Below are 22,333 nucleotides of genomic sequence, written 5' to 3'. Positions count from 1 at the left end.
TCAACAGTGAACAGAATCGTAGTTTAGTATGAGGATGCTTTTTACTGGAAAGTGACATTTTAGCATTGTGGTGAAACATGTTTAAAATCAGATGCACAAGATCTGGTATTTACCCGTACTCGCTATTTCCATTTAACACAGAACTCAGCAGAGTCTGTATGTCACTGAACAACAACAGTATATCCCACAATCTAATAATTAGCTATAACATTCCACCCACTATCCCACCGTTGTGGCATTTTCTCACACATGTTGACAGCTTGCCTCTCTCTGACACCCCCCCCCCCCCCCCAATTCAAGAGTTGACTCCAACCCTCCATATATTACACCAGCAGTTCTTAAACCTCTTGGATCGAGGGACCCTTTTAAAGTGGAATGGTTCAAATGATCTCAACATTATCCTAATGCCAATTACACCGACGCATTATGTGTATCCCTAAATCTGTTTTGTCGGATAAAAAAAAAAAACCTGATCTGACAAGATTAAATTGTTTTTATGAAAATAAAGTCAAAGTTGAACAATGGGATGAAGTTTTAATTAAACAAGAGAATTTAAAAATTCCATCTGCATTCTCATAATGCTACACATTTTTAGAAAAGATCTCTATTGAATAATTGGACTATCGTCTTAAAAAAAGGCTTTTGTCTGAGGGGAAAAAAAAAAGGACTTACCTCAAGTAAATTGCACTTTTTGTTTCAGAAAGATAGGGATTAATTCTTAGATTATGTCTACAATTTACAACAGAAGTTTACATCCTGAAAATGTGCAAAAAAACATTTCTTTTTTTTTGTCCCTCTGTCTGAAGTCAAATCATGCTGAACCTCACCAAAATTATTTAATTTTGTTAAATGTTACAAGGTACCACGGTGGAGCAACTGGTTAAACCGTTGGCCTCACAGTTCTGAGTTCCCGGATTCAATCCCGGACCCGCCTGTGTGGAATTGACATGTTCTCCCCGTGCCTGTGTGGTTTTTCTCCGGGTCCTCCGGTTTCCTCCCACATCCCTAAAACACGCATTCATGAATTGAAGACTCTAAATTGCCCCAAATTGTGATTGTGGGGGCCACTGTTGTCCGTCTCTATGTGCCCTGCGATTGGGTGGCAACCGGTCCAGGGTGTACCCTGCCTCCTGCTCGACAATGCATGGATGGAAATAACACAATAATGAGAGAGATTATTTCTTAGACAATTTCATGTTATTTTCTTCAACGTCAAACGCTTACGTACATTTGCTTCGTATTGAGTAGCACTTCCTTTGAACTGCTTGACTTGGGTCAGAGGTTTTGGGTAACCTTCCTTTGAGAGCACAGATCTCCACTAAAACTGAACAGTCCTCAACGTCTGACTCGTTCAAATGAAAAGCAAAGGTGTGCTGGGAAATACTGTTTCCTTCCAGTCCTGTTTGTTGCTGTAATGAACTTTCTCACAAGTGACCCTCAAAATGATTGCCATCATTCGAAGCAAACACTTTCTACAGCAGTGCCATGTACAGAATCCGGTTAGCCTCTACCTCACTTGCCCCTGGAAAAAAATGAAAGTAAATGTCAATCCGCAGCTTTATCTGGATCTGAACAACTATATCCATTTGATATGGGCTAGTCTTTGACCTTATACTGTGGTGTATGAATTTACCACCCAATAAATGATCACAACTTTGTGGAATAAGGTGATAAATAAGGTAATGAAATGTGCATGGGTGCAAAGGAGTCACAGCGGGTCAGCCTGATGAAGATTGAAAGGCTCAGAGCTCAGTATTAGCAAGGTGAAGTTCCTTAATCTGCCGATGACTTTGCACAGATTTATTAACACTTGGATTTGATGCCACGCCCTGAAGCTGCAATCCTTCCTTCATGGATAGTCACCACACTTCTGATACATGTGACTCCAATACAGTCTGGAATGAGGACATAGTGGGTTTGCATCGCTGGATCAAAATTCACTTCGGTATGATCCATCTACAGAGTTTCGTGGGAAGATCTTGGACAGAAGTTCTTTGCGCCGGTGGAAATGGACTCAGCTCAGCAGGTGCCTGACAACATATCCGAGCTTGCGATCTTCAAGGTGATTTGATGCGTTTCTAACATTGCCTTGAATTAAATAAGTCTCTTCACTTCTTGACGTGGAACTTGGGTTACCTTAATTAGCTCCAGGAGAATGAGGAAAATAGTGGTTTCTCTACTTACGAGCGTCTCGTCATGAAAAATTCAGGTTACAAAATGGCTCCATTCTTTAATTCTACTCATAGGTAAATTAGATTGCAGTGTAAAATAGGCATCTCATAAAAACAAGCTACTTTCAACAATTACATCAGTAGTCCATGGATATATACAAAGTGCAGAGTGCCCTTAAATATGTGTTATGAAAAAACACTTTTTGTGTGTGATGTGTTTACGAATTATGACATTAAGCAAAAAGGTAAAATAGATTTGATAAAAATACTAAACATTATCAACATTAAAAAGAGCCAGTTTCCAGAGAGGCGCTGGTGTGCCCTCTTACAGGTTGCCTCCAAGTTCTGCCCAGAGTCAATGACCGTGCCCGGATATTTGTCACCTGCTCCACAGTCTTTCCTTGGATACTAAACTATACAACTATGTCGTTGTTTTTTCTTCATATGTGTGATGAAAAGAAAATCGTCACACCATTGTACAAATGTAAAATGGGCCCATGGCTGGTCTCCCAATCCTGGAGAAGGTTCACGATCAGAGTCTGTGTGTTTCAGAATAAACCCAATTTCATATTGGCTCGGAATCATGCTGGTTGTACAGGATAATGATAGAATGGCCTCCACCTCAACCATGACTATAATGAGGACAAACATTCTCCAAAATATTTGAAGGGACAGTTAAATAGTTATCTATCTGATAGTGTTGATAAAAATGATCTTTGCACTCCACAGCTGCACCAGGTAGAATGGTGCTCAGGCTATATTGTTTCCCCCTTAGCCCAATATTATTCGGCTTCCAGGTTTTCGTCCCTGTCATGGGAGACAGAAGTCAAAGTTTCTGCTGAAATACGGTCACCTGTTGCCACACAGAAGAGAAAGTAATGGTAATTAAATGGTGGTGTGGTTGGGTAGAATAAGATTAGTGTTAAATCCTTCGATAGCCTAATCAGCTTCTGTGATCCTTCATCTCAGTTAAACCAGGATTAGCGTTATGCTATCCTGCCTCTTGCCTTGAACGGCATAGACCGAAGGTAAATTGTATGAGATCGTTTGGTTGTTCGTTGCCTTGTTTCCACTGAGTTCAGTTGAATTCCACATGCATACATTTAGTTGTATTTCAGTTTTAAAAGGTCTTAAATTATGTGACTCCAACTCTTGCCCTTTTTTGCGGGCCTGGTCATAGTTCGTCACTGATATCCTTGATTGGGTGACAGAATTTAAGATTTAAGATAATTAGATGTATGATGACATATTCAGCACATACACAATGAGTGTCCAAAATGAACTTTGACTGTGTGCACAACAAAGGCCCATTTGCTTAGTTTGATGCCATCTCAGTCCTCTTCATTAGCTCGGCGGTCGCTTCCATCCGACAAGGAAGTGCTGAAGATTGCCGTGAGGGGTGGTGGTTGCTGTGAATGCTGGGCTTCCTGATAAAAATCTCCATGTTCCCATGACTTACTTAGCCCGTCTTGTTTGTGTACTTGTGTATCGTTCATATACTTGCCAACAGCAGAGGAATAATAGAGAATACACCAACATGAAGACTGAAAAACATGAATATGGTACGCACATTTACTTGTCATGTAGTGGATAGCCCCCTGAGTACGGGAAATTTACTTGCAATTGGTGCCTGGTGAACCATGGACACAAAGGCGTGAGAAAAGTAAATGCCAAGTCTCTTCAGATGCTAACTACCACAGTAAACCGAAATATCGCTGACCCAGACCAGCAACATGGGGAAAAAAAGCCTGGAAAATCCTTCAGAGGCAGCATGAAAGGAGCAATTGAGTTGTTAGTTGTTTTTTTTTTTTTTGTTTTTCTTTTAATTCAGATGTTCTTTTCAAATTAGACCTTGTGTTAACAACCTGATGGAAGAAGAGGTTCTCTTCAGTCTCAATACTCGGGGATCCTCAGTTTCTGATGGTAGACTTATACGGTGTTTTGAAGTTAAGAACGGTGTACATTACAATGAGCGAGGCCTGGCGACTTGGACTATCACACCTTTCAAGCAACACTTTACAGTTTTGGTTGTTAGCAACAAAAGGGGATTTGAAAAAAAAAAAAGGTTTGTGATGGTATCATTCCGCCTCTTTCAATAGTTTTTGGGTTGCTGGGTTTCCTCTATATCACAAAAATTGCATACTCAAAAGGGTTTAGGTCTGGAGATGGACATGGATGCAAAAATGTGGTGATCACAGCCTTAATCTATGTATTGCAGTATTAGTCTAACATGAAGTACTTTACATGAGTCTAGGCATGTCTTTGGCATGAATCTGTTTCTAGTTTACATACAAATTCGGGTAATGTCATCATAAGGAATGGGGCTCCATCATAGACCAAGGACACCTCTGATGTTCTGTGTCATTGACCTGCTACATAGAACTCAAAAGAGCCATTTTGCATTTGTTTTACCTTGAAATACTCTCTTTGCCCTGATGACAACACACTTCAAGGTAATCGTGTGACAATCTTAATCTCTGTGTAATCCAGCGTATGTGATCAAAATGCAGCGGTGTTTCCCATTTGATACCAACTATCCATTGAAGCCTTTCGTCCTTGGAGCATGTCAAATGTCTGTCAGTTTGTTCCAAATTTCACCTCGCCTCTAATTCCCTCTGGAATTGTGTTGCCGTCTGTTCATAAGCAGCATGTTTCAGTGGTACCAAATTCCTCTTGATTGGGCTTGATGTCTCGCCCAAAGTGTGAGAGTGTGTTAGGCTGATAACTCGAGGTTGAGACTCGTGCTCACTAATGCTGCGATGATGCCGTCGCGAGGTCCGATGTTCAAAAATTGCCTGTGCTATATTTAGCCCTCCCGGACCCATTCATTTTATCTTTTCTCCTCAGCCCAAACACCTCTCGTTTGCTTGGCTGGCTGCTGCGGTGCTCCCTGTGGGGAAATGAGAAAATAAAGCAACAAAATGGTGTTGCAGGGATAGAGAGACATTGAGGATGCTTTGTTTGCCCTCAGTGATGACACTGTCAACGTTGGGGTTAGAGTAAGAGTGCTTCAATTTTACCTTCTAAAAGCTCACTCGTAAAGCTTGGACCCATGTTTTCACGAATTGCAACATAGTGCAGTTCGCCATAGTAATATTTGGAACTATAAACTTTTGACATGGGCGGATCTTGCATTTTTTGTGACTTTTTGACATTTGTTTGACAACATACAAAAAGGTGTACAATTGCACTATTTCATACTACTACAATAAAATGTTGTATTCCCATACCACTTCATCTCTTTTTCTATGACCATTGGGCTTTTATCTTATCACGTCAAATGCGACCGGGTACACTCATTACTGTGGTGATGACAACAAGAGTGGATCGCTCTTGACTATATTATAAGGAAATGGTGGAAAACGTGTTCATGGTCTCTGGTGCTCAGGACAGGAGATGACATTTTTGTTTAAGGCTTGCTTGAGGTATGTTCATGTACTTTTAATACGATACAGCTTGCAAGTAGGCAACAGCGTATGGTGCCTAGCTAGCTAGTGCTAGTGCTAGTGTTTGTGTGTAAACATGGTGCCATTCTGTTGAATGAATTCTGTTGAATAAATATATATATATATATATATTTTTTTTTAGTTAATTGCTATTTAATGCGATTTAACACTTCCAATCTAAAGTTTTGGTGTGGGTGAAGTAATCTAATTACAATAATTTATTTATAGTAAGCAGCCATTATTTCTGCCATGTTGTAGTGTTGATTTGACCTGACTGATTAGAATACAATACCTGACTAGAGCAGTGATTTCCAACATTTATGGAACCAAGGAACATTTTTTTTACAGTTGGAAAATCTCACAGCACACTAACAAACAATATCACAAAAAGTTGATTACTAAATCTTGTGGTCAGATCAGTGATCGGTTATTTATTTTTTTAAGTTGCTGATCGATGAGCGTCCTCAAAAATCCTGATTATCTAAAGCCTAATTCATTCGTCATGTAACAGGTATTTGGCGTCCTTCTACTAAACCAGTCACGCAGATGACATTCAGTAGTTGGGGTGATCATGAAGTCATGATTCAGATGACTGGTAGTGAAGCAGCAGATCCAATTAATAGTCTCAGTCTTGTTGGGCGGGACCTCTCCCTCCCTACAGCCTGGGATCGGAATCTACGTTTTATTTAACTAAACTGAAGACGAACCGAAATCGGCAGACGAGCGGCATTGCGGCCTGCATTCATTCCTCGACTCTGGTACAAGCGAATGAGGCTGAGCAGAGCGAAAATCCTCTCGTGTGTAGATTATCACACAGAAAGGTATTAGTGACTTTAAATCCTGATTTGTGGATATACAGCATACAAGTATTTGGACAGTGGCAACGCTGATTGTCCTAAATAAATGCTGTGCAGTTTTTATGATTATACTCTTAGACACCACCACAAGGGATTCACATTCACACCTATGGAGAATTTAAATTTAGTCTTTTTTTTTTTTTTTTTTTGCAATGTGGGAGTACCCTGAGAAAATGTCTCCATACTGATCTTCCACTTGGTTTACCTAATTGAAAACAATTCTCTATTGACAAAAAAAATAATGCCGATTGAACAATATTCCCTGCGATTGCCTGGCAACCAGTTCAGGGTGTACACCCCACCTACGGTCTGATGACAGTTGGGATAGATAGGCTCCAGCCCTCACGCTACCCTTGTGAGGATACACTGCTCAGAAAACGGATGGAGGAATGAACAATATTCCAAAGGTTTTCCTGCTCTTCTGCCCTGAGAAATAGAGTACACATAGGCTTTATAACATGTCTGTAACTTTTTAATTGAAAGTGCCATTTTTGTGCGGCACTTCATAAAGATCAAAGGCTTCACTTTAACTTTAATTTTTTTTTAATTCATTGTCATTTGTGACATTTCGTATTAAAGCAAAATATACTCCCCTAAATTTGTGAGTAAGCATGTGCTTTTAGTTTTAACAGTGTGCATCATAGCAGTGACAGCAGCGATTGCAATGTCAGTTGTACGCCTCACGGTTCGAGCAACACATTGTTTTTCATGTTTTCAAGCCAATGTGAGATTAAAAGTCCACCAACCAAGTGATCCTACACCACACAAAATCTTTGTAAAAGCCAGATTAAGTGGATAAAATTTGCTAGAATTTTTTTCCGCTAAACCTCTTTAATGTCCTCGTCCTTTCTTGCCTCGCTTATTTAATGTCAAATACCACACAGATACACACATTTGATAAGGTCACAGTGTGGTTCGGGATGAGGTTCTTATAGCATTACAAGGAAGACCACTATAAACGTCTGTAACCCCACCCAGACAATTTCATGTGCAACTCGGATTCGGTTGCCATGTGACTGGCAGCATTCATTGCTGTTTTTCAATGGTCTGTGATCAGCTGCTTACCTCCAGTCTAGGCTTCATGAGGCTATTTTTTTAATAGTCAACTGTGTGTGTCTGTCTTTGTGCTAAAGAGAGAGACAATTGTGTGGCCGCACACAATCCACAAGTGCTCAATCTGAGTTACGGGTTGCCTCAACGGTTTCTTTGCACAAACGTCCGACTGTTGTTTCTTTCACTTTATCTGAGGTCATTCTATCAAATACAGTCCTGCTTCCATTACGTCAAAACATTTCCTATTCAGATGAAGAATATTTGGAATACAGTAATCCCATGCTTTTTTATTCACGGGAAATAGGAACTAAGCCCTGCCACGAAGAGAGACAACCCGTGAGTGATGATGTTTTTGTGATCGAGCGATGGCAAAATCTAAACCACTATTAAATTTCTAATAATATCCCAGCCCAAAATCAAAGTACATAGAATTGCAATCAACAATGCCTAAAATTGGACATCCCCCCCCCACCTCCACGCTAGGCATGTGACGACAAACATTCCCACTCTAGTTACATGCTATTGAGTACTAAGCCTGTTGCAGATGGTACTCCAACGCAAGGGTGCCATCAGTTATTTTGATTTCTTCTCTTTGTGGTCTGATGATCCTGGTTGAGAGAGGTGGATGCCCAAGGTGTACCATGTAATGGCCAAGCTGCACTTGGTTTGGAGCGATTTTTGGTCTGGGTTTGATTTAGTAGGTCACTGATGTTCGAGGAAAAAGTTATATTCTACATTTTTCACACAACAGTTAGCTAGTTGGGATCGGGAATCATTTGAATTTGAGTGATTCCGGTCCCAAATCCAGTTCCTTTTAGATTCTAGTTCTATCGTGAATGTAAGTCCATCCCTCTATCTTGATTTTTTTTTTTTTTTCTTCTTGTTCTTGTCGTTACAGTGTGCTCGGGTGTGGATCCCTGATGTAGAGGAGGTGTGGAAGTCAGCCGAGCTAACAAAGGACTACAAAAATGGCGACCTCTCCCTGCAGCTCATGCTGGAGGATGGAACGGTGAGCAGCATTACCTCTTCCTCCTACCCCTCTTCAGCTCTTTTGTTCATCTTTGTGCCTCGAAGACACATCAGTCTCATTTGCATTATTAGTTTTGCTATTAGCTAATGAAGCATAAATGAGATTTTTTTAAAGATGCACTCTGGGAGCAATTTAAATGTGTACCAACACATTTCATCCCTCAAAACCACCATCAGCATTCTTACTCTTGACGATCTGTAGAAATTACTGCTGGGGATGCATGTGTGCTAATAACCATTTATTGAGCACCTCTGGGTCTGAATTTGATTTTTTTTTTTTTTTTTTTTTTTTAATAGCTGTTATCATATATCATCTACATCGATTGTCTGTAGGTATGAATGTGAGAGTAAACTTGATATAGAAAATGGATTTATAGGTATTTCCCTGTGGCAGAACATCATGAGAAGCAAGGCTTTGGCTTAATTAAGCACGATCAGAAAAACTTACCAAGATCCATCCATACATTGTCCTAGCCGTTTGTCCGCACAAGGGTCGCGGGAATGCTGAAGCTCATCCCAGCTATCTCTGGGCAGGAGGCGCGGTACACCTTGAACTGGTTGCTAGCCAATCGCAGGGCACATAGAAACAAACAACCATTCACAATCACACCTAAGGGCAATCTAGAGTCTCCAATCAATACATTTTTCGGGACTTGGGAGGAAACCACAGTGCCCAGAGAAAATCCACGCAGGCGCGGGGACAACATGCAAATTCCGCAGGAGGTTGCATAGATTTGAACCCTGGTCCACAGAACTGTGAGGTAGAGGCTCTAACCAGTTCTATGCGACAGAAGAGTCTCCGATAGGATGAAGGGCAAAGTTTATTAAACAGTGGTGAGGCCAGCCAGGATGTACGGATTAGAGACGGTGGCACTGAAGAGACAACAGGAAGCAGAAGTGGAGGTGGCAGAAATGCAGATGCTGAGGTCCACGTTCGGTGTGAACAGGTTGGATAGGATTAGAAATGAGCTCATGAGAGCCAAAGTTGGGTGTTTTGAAGACAAGGTGAGAGAGAGCAGACTTCAACGGTTTGGACATGTTCAGAGACCAAAGAAAAGCTTGATGGATGTTGGGAGGGAGGACATCAGGACATTGGGTGTTAGAGAGGAAGATGCACGAGATAGCCTTAGATGGAAAAAGCGACCCCTAATGGGACAAGCCGAAAGGAGGAAAAGAAGAAGAAGATTGTTTCTACCTCGATCATTCAGAGTCAGAAGTGCTGGCTGATGTCATTTAAATTTTGTGAGCTATTGGAGTGTTTCTTTAACCAATCAGATTTCAAATTTGCTTCAAGGTTTTTACACACTGCACTTGGTTTGCGCTGTACCCACCATGGGTATGGCACAAGGGCAATGATGTACGGTGCCCTGGAAGTGCAAAACAATTTAACAAATTTTTAAACACTAACATTTCATACAATGCACCAAAAAGAATAACGTTTCATAAAACACAAAAACAAAAGCAGAAACACTTTGACAGAAAGACGAAAGAAATTACAATTCCAGAAAGTCAGAAAGGGAGGGACCCATTTCACAGACATTCTTGGATATCACATGGCCTCTCTTGGTAAGACCCTCCCCACTTCAACATGATTGGTTCTTGCATCATGGGAAGGGTAAGGAACACAGATTGAACGTGATGTCCGTTACAAATTGCGATTGTGTCTATTTGGTCACCCTGTACAGCATGCCGTACATACAAGATACTGTCCTTGATCCCATTTCTTAAACCATAAATGAAGTATTTTTAATGCATTTTAAATCCGAATCTCTGGTGAGTTTTATGATTTTTATGTCCAGATATGAGGTTTCTGCCATATTATTCGGTAGCCATAATTTTGTGCTGTTATATTGCATTTTTGTGTATTATTGTGATGTGATGTGAGGTGGCTTAAGTCCCACGTACCAAATGCAATTATTCCTATTGTAATAATATTTCAAAATCCAAACAAATCGCCTTTTGAGGTTCCTCTCCACTCCTGTGATCACTGTACAATAGCGAATCCCCACCCCCTCCCAGTTGGTTTGCTTAATCTCTTTGCTGTAATTAGGCATTCACTGTCACTGCAGACTTTATTTAGCAAGGCCGAAAGACAAACGTGTTGATATGAACTTACAAAAAGGTTTTGTAGCAAGGCTTTAACAAGGCGGATTTCCTGTGGCACGTTTGGACAAGGATCAGACGGCAGAAAATATTTCGTGGAAGTTTTGCAAGTGTAACGTTTGACGATGAAGCGTGCCCGGCGAAATGCAATTTGCACCAGTGCCGCCGTAAACTCAAGCGTAAACACAAACATAGCTGAGCTGGTGTGCTTTTCCCAAAGTCACGAAGAGCGCATCTCATGACATATTTCTGATAAGATACACTGGTCTGCGTGAAATGCATTCAGAAAACATTCAGTGGGCGGTGATGTCTTATTATTTCAACAAGGGCTATCCGCACATTCAGTCAGACATGTTGACTTAGCCCCGAGTTTTCCCTTCCAGCAAATTCTGTAAATGGATTTTAACTATTACTCCTCTTGCTGCAGTGTTTAAGGAACACTTTGTTGAAAATGTATCTTCCAATGAAGCCACAGGTAAGTATATGATATGGATGCTCTTATAGATCAGTATCAAATGAACTTGTTGACTGAAGAAACAGAAGGAGTATAGAGTCGAAAAATCGGTAAGTTTAAGGTCGTGTCTTGGTCTGTGAGTGCATCAAAGAAGCCTTAAACCCGACCTAAAGCTTCTTGTAATAACCCTGCTTGCTTTCATTCGTTTGTCAACCGAGTTAACGGCCCAAAGAAGATTCAATTACTCTGACGTTTTTATCCTACTCAAATGTTTTTGTGTTGTTACAATAGTCTCTTTGTTCCATTTTGATAAAATTATCGTATTTACTTCAAAATGCTACTGTGCTAAACTTTTTTTTTTTTTATGATCATATCCAGATTGTTTTTTATGATCATAACCTGTTTATACTCGATTCAACTCTGTAAGAGGTTCTGGTGGTTGTTGGCTCCCTAGTCACCACAATGACGTTTGCTTTAAAATGTTGTGATGAAAATTTTTCCACCTTTTCAGAAGTCCAGCAGCTCAAAATATTCATCCTTCACTGTGCGTTACATATATCTGCTACAGTTGGAGTGAACAAACAATAACACGATACTTCAATTGGCCATTTATTATTTGTACATGTTACAATGTTGGTGGAAAAAATGCAATTATTCCAGTAACAGAGGCCAGAATCTTAAAGTTGTGGCTTTTTAAAAAAAAATTCAAAACCGTTTTCAGGTCTTTCAATAAAAGGTGACTGACATTCTTCTGTCAAAATACACTGAGGTAAAAAAAAAAAAATACATTTTTATGCTCTTCTCAATTAACAATGACCAATTTAAATCACGCAGATTTGATGGGTTAGTTCTAGCTCCCTTTTCATGTGCCCCTTGTTCTCATTGAGGCCGATGAGGACTGGAGCAGAGCTAAGAACAAGAAGGACTAGCAACAAATACCCCCAGTACCAACAATGATAACTTCGCCACTCAATTGAGAATATGCCCATGACCAGAAAGTCACCGCAAGTCTGCAGCCCTTTTCCCTTTGACCTGATTATGCTTTAGTGTAGTTGGACTGTTGTTTTAAAATAAAGGGTCTCTTCCCACCATGGTGGAAGACTGATTTCCCCATCTGTCACGCATAGTTGTGAAGACCGGGTTCAAAGTCAGCCTCGTCTGTGTAGAGTTTGATTGTTCTCCCCGTGCCTATTTGGGATTTTCCACGGATACTCTGATTTCATCCCATATCCCAAAAACATGGATGGTAATTTAATTAATTAATTTTAATTTCATTTTAATTTAACTCCAAATTGCCCATATTTGTGAATGTGAGTTTATTTATATCTTTGCTGGTGACCATTTCACGTTGTAGCCCATCTCTCACTCAAATACAGCTGGGATCAGCTCCAACACCCCTGCGACCCTAGTGAGGATAAGTGGTACGGAAAATTGATGTGTGGATAGCTGGATCTTTACCAAGTCTAGCAGCCAACTCATGGGTGGAGAAAATTAGCCATGCTGTTGTTGCATAACAACAGGGCAGAAGTTCAGAACGGCTCGCTCAGAGATACATTTTCAGAAAGGGCAGAAAACTAAATATCTAGTTGATTATCGAGTTTCACAGATGGTGGCTATGGAGGTATTCCAAAACCCAACTTATGTATAAAACCAGTTAAAAAAAAAAAAAAGAATTTTCCGTAATATGCCCACTATAATAACGTTGCATCACTTCTGGTACTTACTATATTTAGTTGACCGGAAACACTCCATTCTAATGTGTCTTTTACATGGTCTTTCATACCACAACTTTTTTTCCTCCCCTCAGAACCTCGAGCACAAGCTGGACCCCAAGACCAAGAACCTGCCCTACCTGCGAAACCCTGACATCCTGGTGGGTGAGAATGACCTCACGGCGCTCAGCTACCTCCATGAGCCGGCGGTGCTGCACAACCTTAAAGTCCGCTTCATCGACTCCAAGCTTATATATACTTATTGTGGTAAGAAGGCAAAATAACAATGGCTTATTACCAGGTGCGCTTTGTAGGTCGGGCATTACGGTATATAACTTGATACATCACGTGACCAACGCCGAAAATGGGATAGCTGACTTCCCGTCTAAGCTACGTTAACAAGCATGACAATGGTTTGAGTACATGATTGTTGGAAGCCAAACTTGTGAAAACTAGTTCATGTCAGGTAACTTCGGACAAATGTGCATAGAACTTATTTTTACAAATATATATGTAAACATCAATGAAGCCCAAACATTGGCTATTGTCATTTTTGTTGCCCCTCTGATTACATTGTGTTAAAAAAGACATTCATTGACATTTATAGACATTTATGTTGTATTTTTTTCTACAAACAAGATATAATAATTTTCAGGTTAAAGTGAATTTTGAAGAAAAATAATAAATGAATGTACCCCCAAAATTCTACTTTCATGAGGGCTAACTGAAAAATGTTCTATTAAATAAGTGCAGTAATGAATTTCAACTTAATGGAAGCAAACGCAATTTTCCATCCATCCATTTTCTGTAGCACTTATTATCTCTAGGCACTGGGGTATGATGGCGCCTATCTCTGCTGACTTCAGGCGAGAGGGGGGGTACACCCCAAACTGGTTGCCAGCCAATCGCAGGGCACACACAAACAACCATTCGTACCCACATTCACATCTATGAACAATTTAGTCTTCAATGTACCAACGATGCATTTTTGGATGTGGGAGAAAACGCGAGTACCCGGAGAAAACCCACATTGGGATGGGGAGAACATATAAACTCTACACAGGGAAGCCGGATTTGAACCCAGGTCATCACAACTGTTTGGTTGATGTGCTAACCAGTCGTCCACCTTGCCCCCAAAGCAATACAGTTAATGCAGAAAAGGCAATAACATGAGCCTGCAGACCAATTGAAAATTCCTGAACAACAAAAGCTTCATATATTACTACACTGAACATCAATGCCATTTATAGGCTTTTATTTCCAAGTTGGCACTGGTTTTGGGATTGGTGCCTTTACCCTGTTTTTGTTTTTGCGCCCACCCCAAAAAAACTTATAGGTGAATTTTTCATGGAATAAGAAGATGATGGGTTTAAAAATTAAAGCTACAAATATGGCATTTCCTAATATCCTGCATGAAATTTCTAAATTTCCAGCTTTAATCCCCATGGAAATTTAACTATAATTGTCCATCCTTATGGAACCCTAATCATATATTGCATGTGTGTTCCAGGGATTGTTTTGGTGGCCATCAACCCGTACGAGACGCTGCCCATCTACGGGACAGACATTATCAATGCGTACAGCGGTCAGAACATGGGAGACATGGACCCACACATCTTCGCTGTGGCCGAGGAGGCTTACAAACAGATGGCTAGGTTTGTATGTGTGTAATTTCTGATTACAGTTTCTTTGTTGGTACACACATGAAAGGTGGGCTCACTCACAATATGGAGGTGGGCCTTCCTCACTTTACTGCCAGTTGGTTTCCAATATCACTTATCGTATATCATGTATATGTATATTTTTGCTTTGTACATAAAACAAAAAATATTAATTGTATAAGCAGTGCTAATTTCTCGGGGAAAGTACAGTGTATGACAAATATGCAGAGTGAGGAGTATGGAGCGGCTCACGTCATAATATTAATAATCTTAACTCCATTTATAGAGCACCTTTTGAATGAAAGTTTCAAGGTACTTAGCAAAAATAAAGTCAATACAAACGTGGTAAAATACAAGAAATTGGGTGTGTACACTAATTATATGATAAAGTGTAATAAAACCAATGCAATTGAGAGTCTTAAGAAGGGACAAGAAACATTCCATTCCATTTGTTGTCTTTTATTAATGACGTAGACTTGTCCTTAATGTATTGAGCTTTTATGACAGAGACCTCAATCAAATGCTTTTCTGAAGCTTCAGAGACTAATTTCAAATGAAATGACCAATCCGAAGTACATATTTAGGTGTTCCAGCATAAATGCCAGACCTCCAACAACAACTCTCGACAGAACTGTTGAGCATATTACAGTATTTGTATGACATTTCCAAATAACTTTGCAGCAAGTGCGTTGCACAGCCCTCCTGCAGCATTTTAGGTCAGCCAAGGAAACATTGCTGCACCCAGAGGGCAGTCAGAAATAGAGTTCATGAAAGAGGGCATTCTAAGGAATATCCTGTCTTCTAAGAGGAGGGAGGAAGGGAGCGAGGGAGGCTTGGTTCAATGTGTAGCATTAAATGGAAAAACGTCAAGCGTCTCAGATCCGGCCCAGTTTTTTCTACAAAGACATCCCTTATGTCAGAGTACAAAAAACGATCCTCGATGATAACAGCAACAGTCACTTTCATCCTTGTGACACACAACTAACACAAGATAGAATATAACCAATCAGCAGCTGCATCGTTGAAATATTTGAAGCATTTTACAATGACTAGGACACATTCAATATAATAAAAACACACAGGGTAAATACAATACTCTAGCACAATTTATTATAATACTCAAAATATGATTGAAGACAAAAAAGTAGAGCAATAGCAGTGTTCACTGTTTCGTCACCAAATGGACACGTGATGTGTTGGTTGGCAAAAAGACTTCAATTAATAGGCAAATGGGAGTCATCGGGTTTTGTTAATTAATAATGGGGTGAGGTGGGTTGCATTATCGACTGTACATAAAGATTTGATATGAATGATCCCAGGAGTTATTACTGCATATAAAAAGAATTCTCTAAGAGAGGAAACACAACTTTATGGTTTATTTTCCTATATACTGTATTAGATGTCATTGTTTCTATTTAATGTTTCTTCTTCTTTTCCTTTCGGCTTGTCCCTTTAGGGGTCACCATAGCGTGTCATCTTTTGCCATCTAAGCCTATCTCGTGAATCTTTCTCTCTATCACCCACTGTCCTCATGTCCTCCCTCACAACATCCATCAAACCAAGTTGATTAGTGTGAACGGTAGTCCCTCGGCAATCATACGTTACATTTCTGCCATTAAATAGTCTCCGCATTCACATAATACATTGCAGATAGAAGACACTAGCTTTATGATGGATGACTTGTGTCTCACCTTCGTCTTCTTCTTTTCCCTTCGGCTTGTCCCGTTAAGGGGTCGCCACAGCTTGTCATCTTTTTCCATCTAAACCTATCCCATGGATTTTCTTCTCTTAACACCCACTGTCCTCATGTCCTCCCTCACAACATCCATCAACCTTTTTTTGGTATTCCTCTCGCTCTTTTGTCTGGCAGCTCCATCCTCAGCTCCCTTCTCCCAATATACTCACTCTCTTGCCTGTGGACATGTCCAAACCATCAAAGTCTGCTCCCTCAAACCTTGTCTCCAAAACATCTAACTTTGGCTGTCCCTCTAATGAGCTCATTTCTAGTCCTATCTAACCTGCTCACACCAAGCGAGAAGCTCAGCATCTTCATTTCTGCCACTTCATGTTCTGCTTCCTGTTGTTTCTTCAGTGCCACCGTCTCTAATCCGTACATTATGGCCGGCCACACCACAGTTTTTATAAACTTTGCCCTTCATCCTAGCAGAGTCTCTTCTGTCACATAGAATACCAGACACCTTCCACCAGCTGTTCCAACCTGCTTGGACCCGTTTCTTCACTTCTTTACCACACTCTCCATTGCTCTACATTGTTGACCCCAAGTATTTGAAGTCACCCATTTAATCTTTATATTTTATTATTCAGCAATAATGCAACATTATTCTCGTTAACAATTTGCAACTCACTCTTAAATACCGGATTCCTACAACTCTTTTGATGATATTTTAGCTTTAATTTAGTCCTAGAATTATACACAAATTCTAAATGGGATATGGACCTAAAGCTTTAACCAAATGTGCAAGTACATGTTGTGTATTGAGATGTTTCCTCATCTGAACATTTTCCATTCAACAATTGCACGATTCAAGCTTACTTGTGTCCATGAAGAGACGTGTGTGCTTTCATTAAATCATTTTGTAAGCCTATATTAAAAGTTACTGATCAAATACATTTCCCCTGCCCAGGCCAAGTATTTGGATTTGGGAGTCTATTGTTTGGAAAACACCTGTGTATCAAGTTAAAATAATGACAATAAACATTAAATTAATTAAGTAATAACCATTAAAATACTAATAGTAGCAACCATAATAACAAGACTATAAGCTTTATGTAGGTCATATTAGATACAGGTGCCCAAGGGAATTAACAGTTGCATAAATGTAAGGGCATTATTTCTCCAAGGATGTTGTCATGGGGTTCTGAAGTATAGTTATTTTGTTTTACAAAGTCACAGCTTACAGTGGCGTTAAAAACAAAAACCGCTTGTTTCAGCCTAGTGTGAGTGGGGGAGAAATCTGCTCCACTGGTCTTTGATACTTGTTTTCTCCCTCCCTCTTACTTGAACTTAAAGGCACAATGCGCACAGCAAAGCACTTTAAACTAAAACTGGTATGAGTGATAGCAAAATTTGAAACTCTTTGAAGTTTTGGTACTGTTCAGTCCCTGGTCAATGTTTATTTAAAAATACATGAAATAAACTGTCAGCTGGAAGCACCAGTTTAGTTTTTCTATTTTTTTTTTCAGGGATGAACGGAATCAGTCTATTATCGTGAGTGGTGAATCTGGGGCAGGAAAAACAGTATCAGCCAAGTACGCCATGAGATACTTTGCCACGGTCAGCGGCTCGGCCAGTGAAGCCAATGTAGAGGAGAAAGTGTTGGCGTCCAACCCCATCATGGAGGTGACACTCTTGTCTCTCTTTTCTCATGCGCCGCAATTTTACCCCCCACCTATTTGCGCTCTACTGCGAGCATCACTCCCCTGCTTCTGTCCACTTCCACCTTGCTCTGACCAATCAGAGCAGCTTATGGAATGAATATAAAGCTTTCTTTGTCGGTGTTGTCACCACAACCTCTATCACTGCATTTTTTTAACCATTTTAAATCATAAAAAAACCTACAGTTCAAGCTAGAAGTTTAATAACATGCAAAAACACAAGATTTTGTGTCTTACTGTTTGAAGGAAATCATACTAAACCTCTCCTGTTTCAGGTCAGTCAGGATCACCAAATTTCATTTTAAATTAATTTTAATTGTAAATGCCACAGTAATGTGAGAATTTCATCGAGAATTTTACTTTTTTTTTTCCTTCAAAGATTACATACACAAAAAGTACTGTCTTTAAACACGAGGAACCCCGGATGAGGAGGTCAGGGTTAGGAAGCTCTTAACTTACAACATGTATGACGTATATAAACACAACATAATATTTTTAAGGCCACACCTCAAACAATCTGCTTCCTTGTTTGAAATCATTGGAAAATCAAAAGAAATCAGATAGGAAATCAGAGAACGAGTGGTGGAGCTCCACAGATCTGGATCATCCTTGTGTGCAACTTCCAGATACTTGGAGCTGCCACGTTCATTGCTTCAAACAATTATACGCAAGTATAAACATCACAGGAATGTCCAGCCATTACATCGCACAGGAAAGAGCTGGTCTCTGTGTGCCAGAGATGAACATGTTTTGGTCTGAAATGTGGGACTCGACCCCAGAGCAAAAGCTAGACCTTGTGAAGATGTTGGTAAGAAAGTGTCATTATCCACAGTGAAATGAATCCTGCACCGACATGGACTGAGATGCCATTCACTGAGAATGAAGCTATTGGTCCTTAAGAAGCATAAAAAAGGAAGATTAGAGTTTGCAAAAAGACACCAAACGAAGATCTTAACTTCTGGAAATATGTCCTTTGGTCTGATGAAACTAGAATGGATCTGTTTGGCCATAATAAAATAATAATGACCAACATTACACCCGGAAGTAAAAGGGGGGAGCTTGTAGACCTGAGAAGACCATACCAACTGTGAAGCATGGAGGTGGGAGCATCATGTTATGGGGCTGTTTTGGTGCAGAAGGAACTGGAGCTCTTCGTAAAAAATAGACTGCATCATGAAAAAAGAACACTACTACTGGAGATATGAAGGCAAGATCTCAAGACATCAACCAGGAAGCTAAAACTTGGGTGAAAATGTGTCATCCAAATGGACAATGAGCCTAAGCATATGATGACCAGAACGGTTAAAAAGTGGCTTGAGAATAAGTCAAAGTCTTGGGGTGGCCATCACAAAGCTGACAAATTTGAATCAGTTACAGCTGTTCTGTCAGGAGGAATGGGCCAGGATTCCAGCAAAGTACTGTCAGAATCTTGTGGTAGGTTACCCAAAACGTTTGACCCGAGTCGTTCAATTCAAAGGAAATGCTACTCGATACTAAGAAAATGTATGGTAACTATTGGCCTCCAAGAAAGCGATATAAAATTCTCTTGAGAAATTCTCCCTAGAAGTGTGTGTGTGTGTGTGTGTGTGTGTGTGTGTGTGTGTGCGTGTGTGTGTGTGTGTGTGTGTGTGTGTGTGTGTGTGTGTGTGTGTGTGTGTGTGTGTGTGTGTGCGTGTGCGCAGACGCGCGCGCGCAGACACAAGAGGGACACAATGTTTGTGTGAGGCATTTAAATTGGGCTCCAGGACGCTCACAACCCGAGTGAGGATAAGCGGTACAAAAAATAGATGAATTGAGTGGATGTTATTCAGGGTGTTGCACCCTGTGACGACCTGGGGGCTTGATAGTGCCACTACATGATGGTTTTTCAGACAGTGTAGTCGCTTGAAAGTAGATGCAGATCTTCAGCTAGCCCAGCTCATTATGTCATCTTGGCAAAAATTCATCATGTGGGTGCTTTATGTAAATTAGCTAAACTATAATTTGCTAAAATTGACAACAGCTTGCCTGCAGTCTACATTTTCAGCATTAGGCATCTAACAAACATGTCTTTTTTTCACATTAGCTGTCAAAAATTAAAATCAACTGTTGCTAAAGACAAACATAACAGCAACGACTTAATTACCTTTAAATTTGTTGTAACATCATATGAAAACTAAACGCAGATGAGTGCAGTTTTTTATTGTTGTATATTTTGCCAAACTGTATTGAGGAGACAAGCCAGGGATGTTTTCTACTGTACTCTTTTCCCATTCCCACCTCCTGTATTGTTATTGGACTTTTTCCTCTTTGACGTCACCCCTACCCATCGTTGGTGTGATCACAAAACAAATACTAAGAAAAGTAAAACACAACGTGGAGTTTAACCTTAAGATGCTTATTGAACCTTAAAGTCTTGTAACTGTCCGAATTCCATGTCACGAAATGATGATAAGGAGATTTGTCGCCCACCAGGCGATTGGCAATGCGAAGACAACTCGGAACGACAATAGCAGTCGATTTGGGAAGTACATCGAGATCGGCTTCGACAACCGCTACCGAATCATCGGCGCCAACATGAGGACATATCTGCTGGAAAAGTCCAGAGTGGTGTTCCAGGTGAGTTGTACTGTTTGTTTCCAATGTTTTGCTTTGTTGTGCGTCCTTGTGTGTGGGAACCAAAGGAAAATAAATTTAGATTTTTTTTTTTTGGGGGGGGTATTTCTTTGTAAATAAAAACAGAATTTTAAAAAATAAATAATTAAAAATGGATGTTTGGAGGGTCAGGAAAGGTTGGGTTTCGGGCGCGGAGGGCCAGTCCCCTTCCCCCTCCCCTTGGGACTGGTCATTTGGGTACCCCACTGTGCGTGCATCCAGGCTTTAATTGCTTATGCTGGGACCATTAATAACAACACAGGCTGTATTAACATTATATACTACACCACTCATCTAGCACTAGCTCTCTCTTGCTCATTTCCTCCACCCTGTCCTGTCCTCCCCTTTTCTCTCTGTCTCATCTTGTTTTATTGGGTAGTTGTTGCATGTCCTCATCGAGTGCGCTCCTCCATCCACAAATAAGACCACAATCTGACTGTTGTAATGTTACTTGTGCTCAAATATCGAGACTATTGTTCTGCTGTGTTTCACACCCCTAGTCCCCTTGTCCACTCAGTCTTTTTCTCCCCTAAAACCCTATTTTGTCCAACTGCATATTTAATTAACATCTGAATAATTAAAAAATAATCAGAGGGAGTATTTCAAACGCGCCTGTTGCACTGCAATACTGTCCCAGCACGAAAGGAATATAGAATCCACCGTTCTGCAAAGCCATGCAGTTGAACAAGACACGTTACAAATAATAGTTTCAGCGAACGGCAACAATGGAAGTCCTGTTTCACTTTTGTTGCATAACAACAGAATAAACCCATCTCCTCATGGTACTGTATGTTCATGCTTTGGACACGATCATCACAAACGTGAAGCCTTACAATCACACAAGTATGAAGAAAAATTGATGATTTATCATTAAAAGGAAATCCATTTGTCACATTGCATTCAAGCACATGGTGTATTTCTTGTGTACATTACGATCAGATGACATATGGCAAAGTACTACTATCCTACCACACTACTCAACAGTGTTGCGGAATGACAATTTGGCGTGAAATCGTAAATGATATTTCTTGGCACATTTTTACAATGCTTCACTCTGTTGGTCATAAGGTAGCATGAGCAATGCAGGTGACAAATAATACAGCTAATAAAAGGTGTCATCCCTATAAACATTCTAAAATAGATATTGAAATTAAAAATACATGTAACATTATTCACTTCAATGTCTTTATGAAAAAATAAATATGAGTGGAGAGCGCGTCATCCATGTGCAAAGTTGCGGAAGTCTCATTCGACTTCCAAGTGGTCGCCATATTGGCTGCATCTCCTGTCCGTGATGTCACCCCGGACATTCGGCATTGAAAACACGCTGTGGCCCTTACTGTAGGAGACAAACACACCCCTTCTGACACCGAAGCTCTTTTAAAAAGAGAACATCTCATAACCGAGTGAAGTTACCGGGACAATAATGCCCGATTGTTTCGAGCCATATTTAGATGATATGCGGATCACGGCCAAACCTCCTCCCCGCCCGATCCACCTCTGCGCAGCGGTGATAAAAACAACGCCACCCGCGAGCGATGATGACGCTCCAGCCAAACCGCATCCCGTCCTTCCACAGCGAAGATGAGCCACCGCGGCCCGGGGCTGCGACGAGCCACCCCGGCCGACAAGGCTGGCAGCCGGTGGGGATTCACAATGCTTGCGGAGGCCATCTTTCAGCGGCTGGTGCACGGAAGCCTTCCGATGCGCACATCAACACATTTAGCACCCCTGACTTATTTTTTTTTTTTGCGGCTGTATATACACTTACCTGTCATTTGGAACCCACGAAGCTCTCGTCCGTTGCACCTGTGCAA

The 22,333-nt window shown here is 40.6% G+C and overlaps 1 protein-coding gene across 9 annotated transcripts in view; it reads left to right on the top strand.

The window, feature by feature from the left end:
• The window catches only part of myo5aa (myosin VAa), a 70,230-nt gene that overhangs the window by 11,092 nt on the left and 36,805 nt on the right, over positions 1-22,333 (top strand). For 8 of the 9 annotated variants that reach the window (XM_061814528.1, XM_061814534.1, XM_061814533.1 and 5 more), the window contains exons 2-6: positions 8,426-8,536; positions 12,921-13,092; positions 14,336-14,480; positions 17,691-17,847; positions 20,337-20,480. In XM_061814528.1, coding sequence (XP_061670512.1) covers positions 8,426-8,536; positions 12,921-13,092; positions 14,336-14,480; positions 17,691-17,847; positions 20,337-20,480 — 729 coding nt within the window. Of the gene's footprint in view, positions 1-8,425; positions 8,537-10,181; positions 10,330-12,920; positions 13,093-14,335; positions 14,481-17,690; positions 17,848-20,336; positions 20,481-22,333 lie in introns of those variants that run through there. The other variant, XM_061814535.1, reaches the window with a different exon arrangement.

Source organism: Syngnathoides biaculeatus, chromosome 3, assembly GCF_019802595.1.
Source record: "Syngnathoides biaculeatus isolate LvHL_M chromosome 3, ASM1980259v1, whole genome shotgun sequence".
In the NCBI taxonomy this organism is placed as follows: domain Eukaryota; kingdom Metazoa; phylum Chordata; class Actinopteri; order Syngnathiformes; family Syngnathidae; genus Syngnathoides; species Syngnathoides biaculeatus.
Note: the sequence above shows the minus strand (reverse complement) of the source record. Positions and strands in the feature narration are given on the sequence as shown.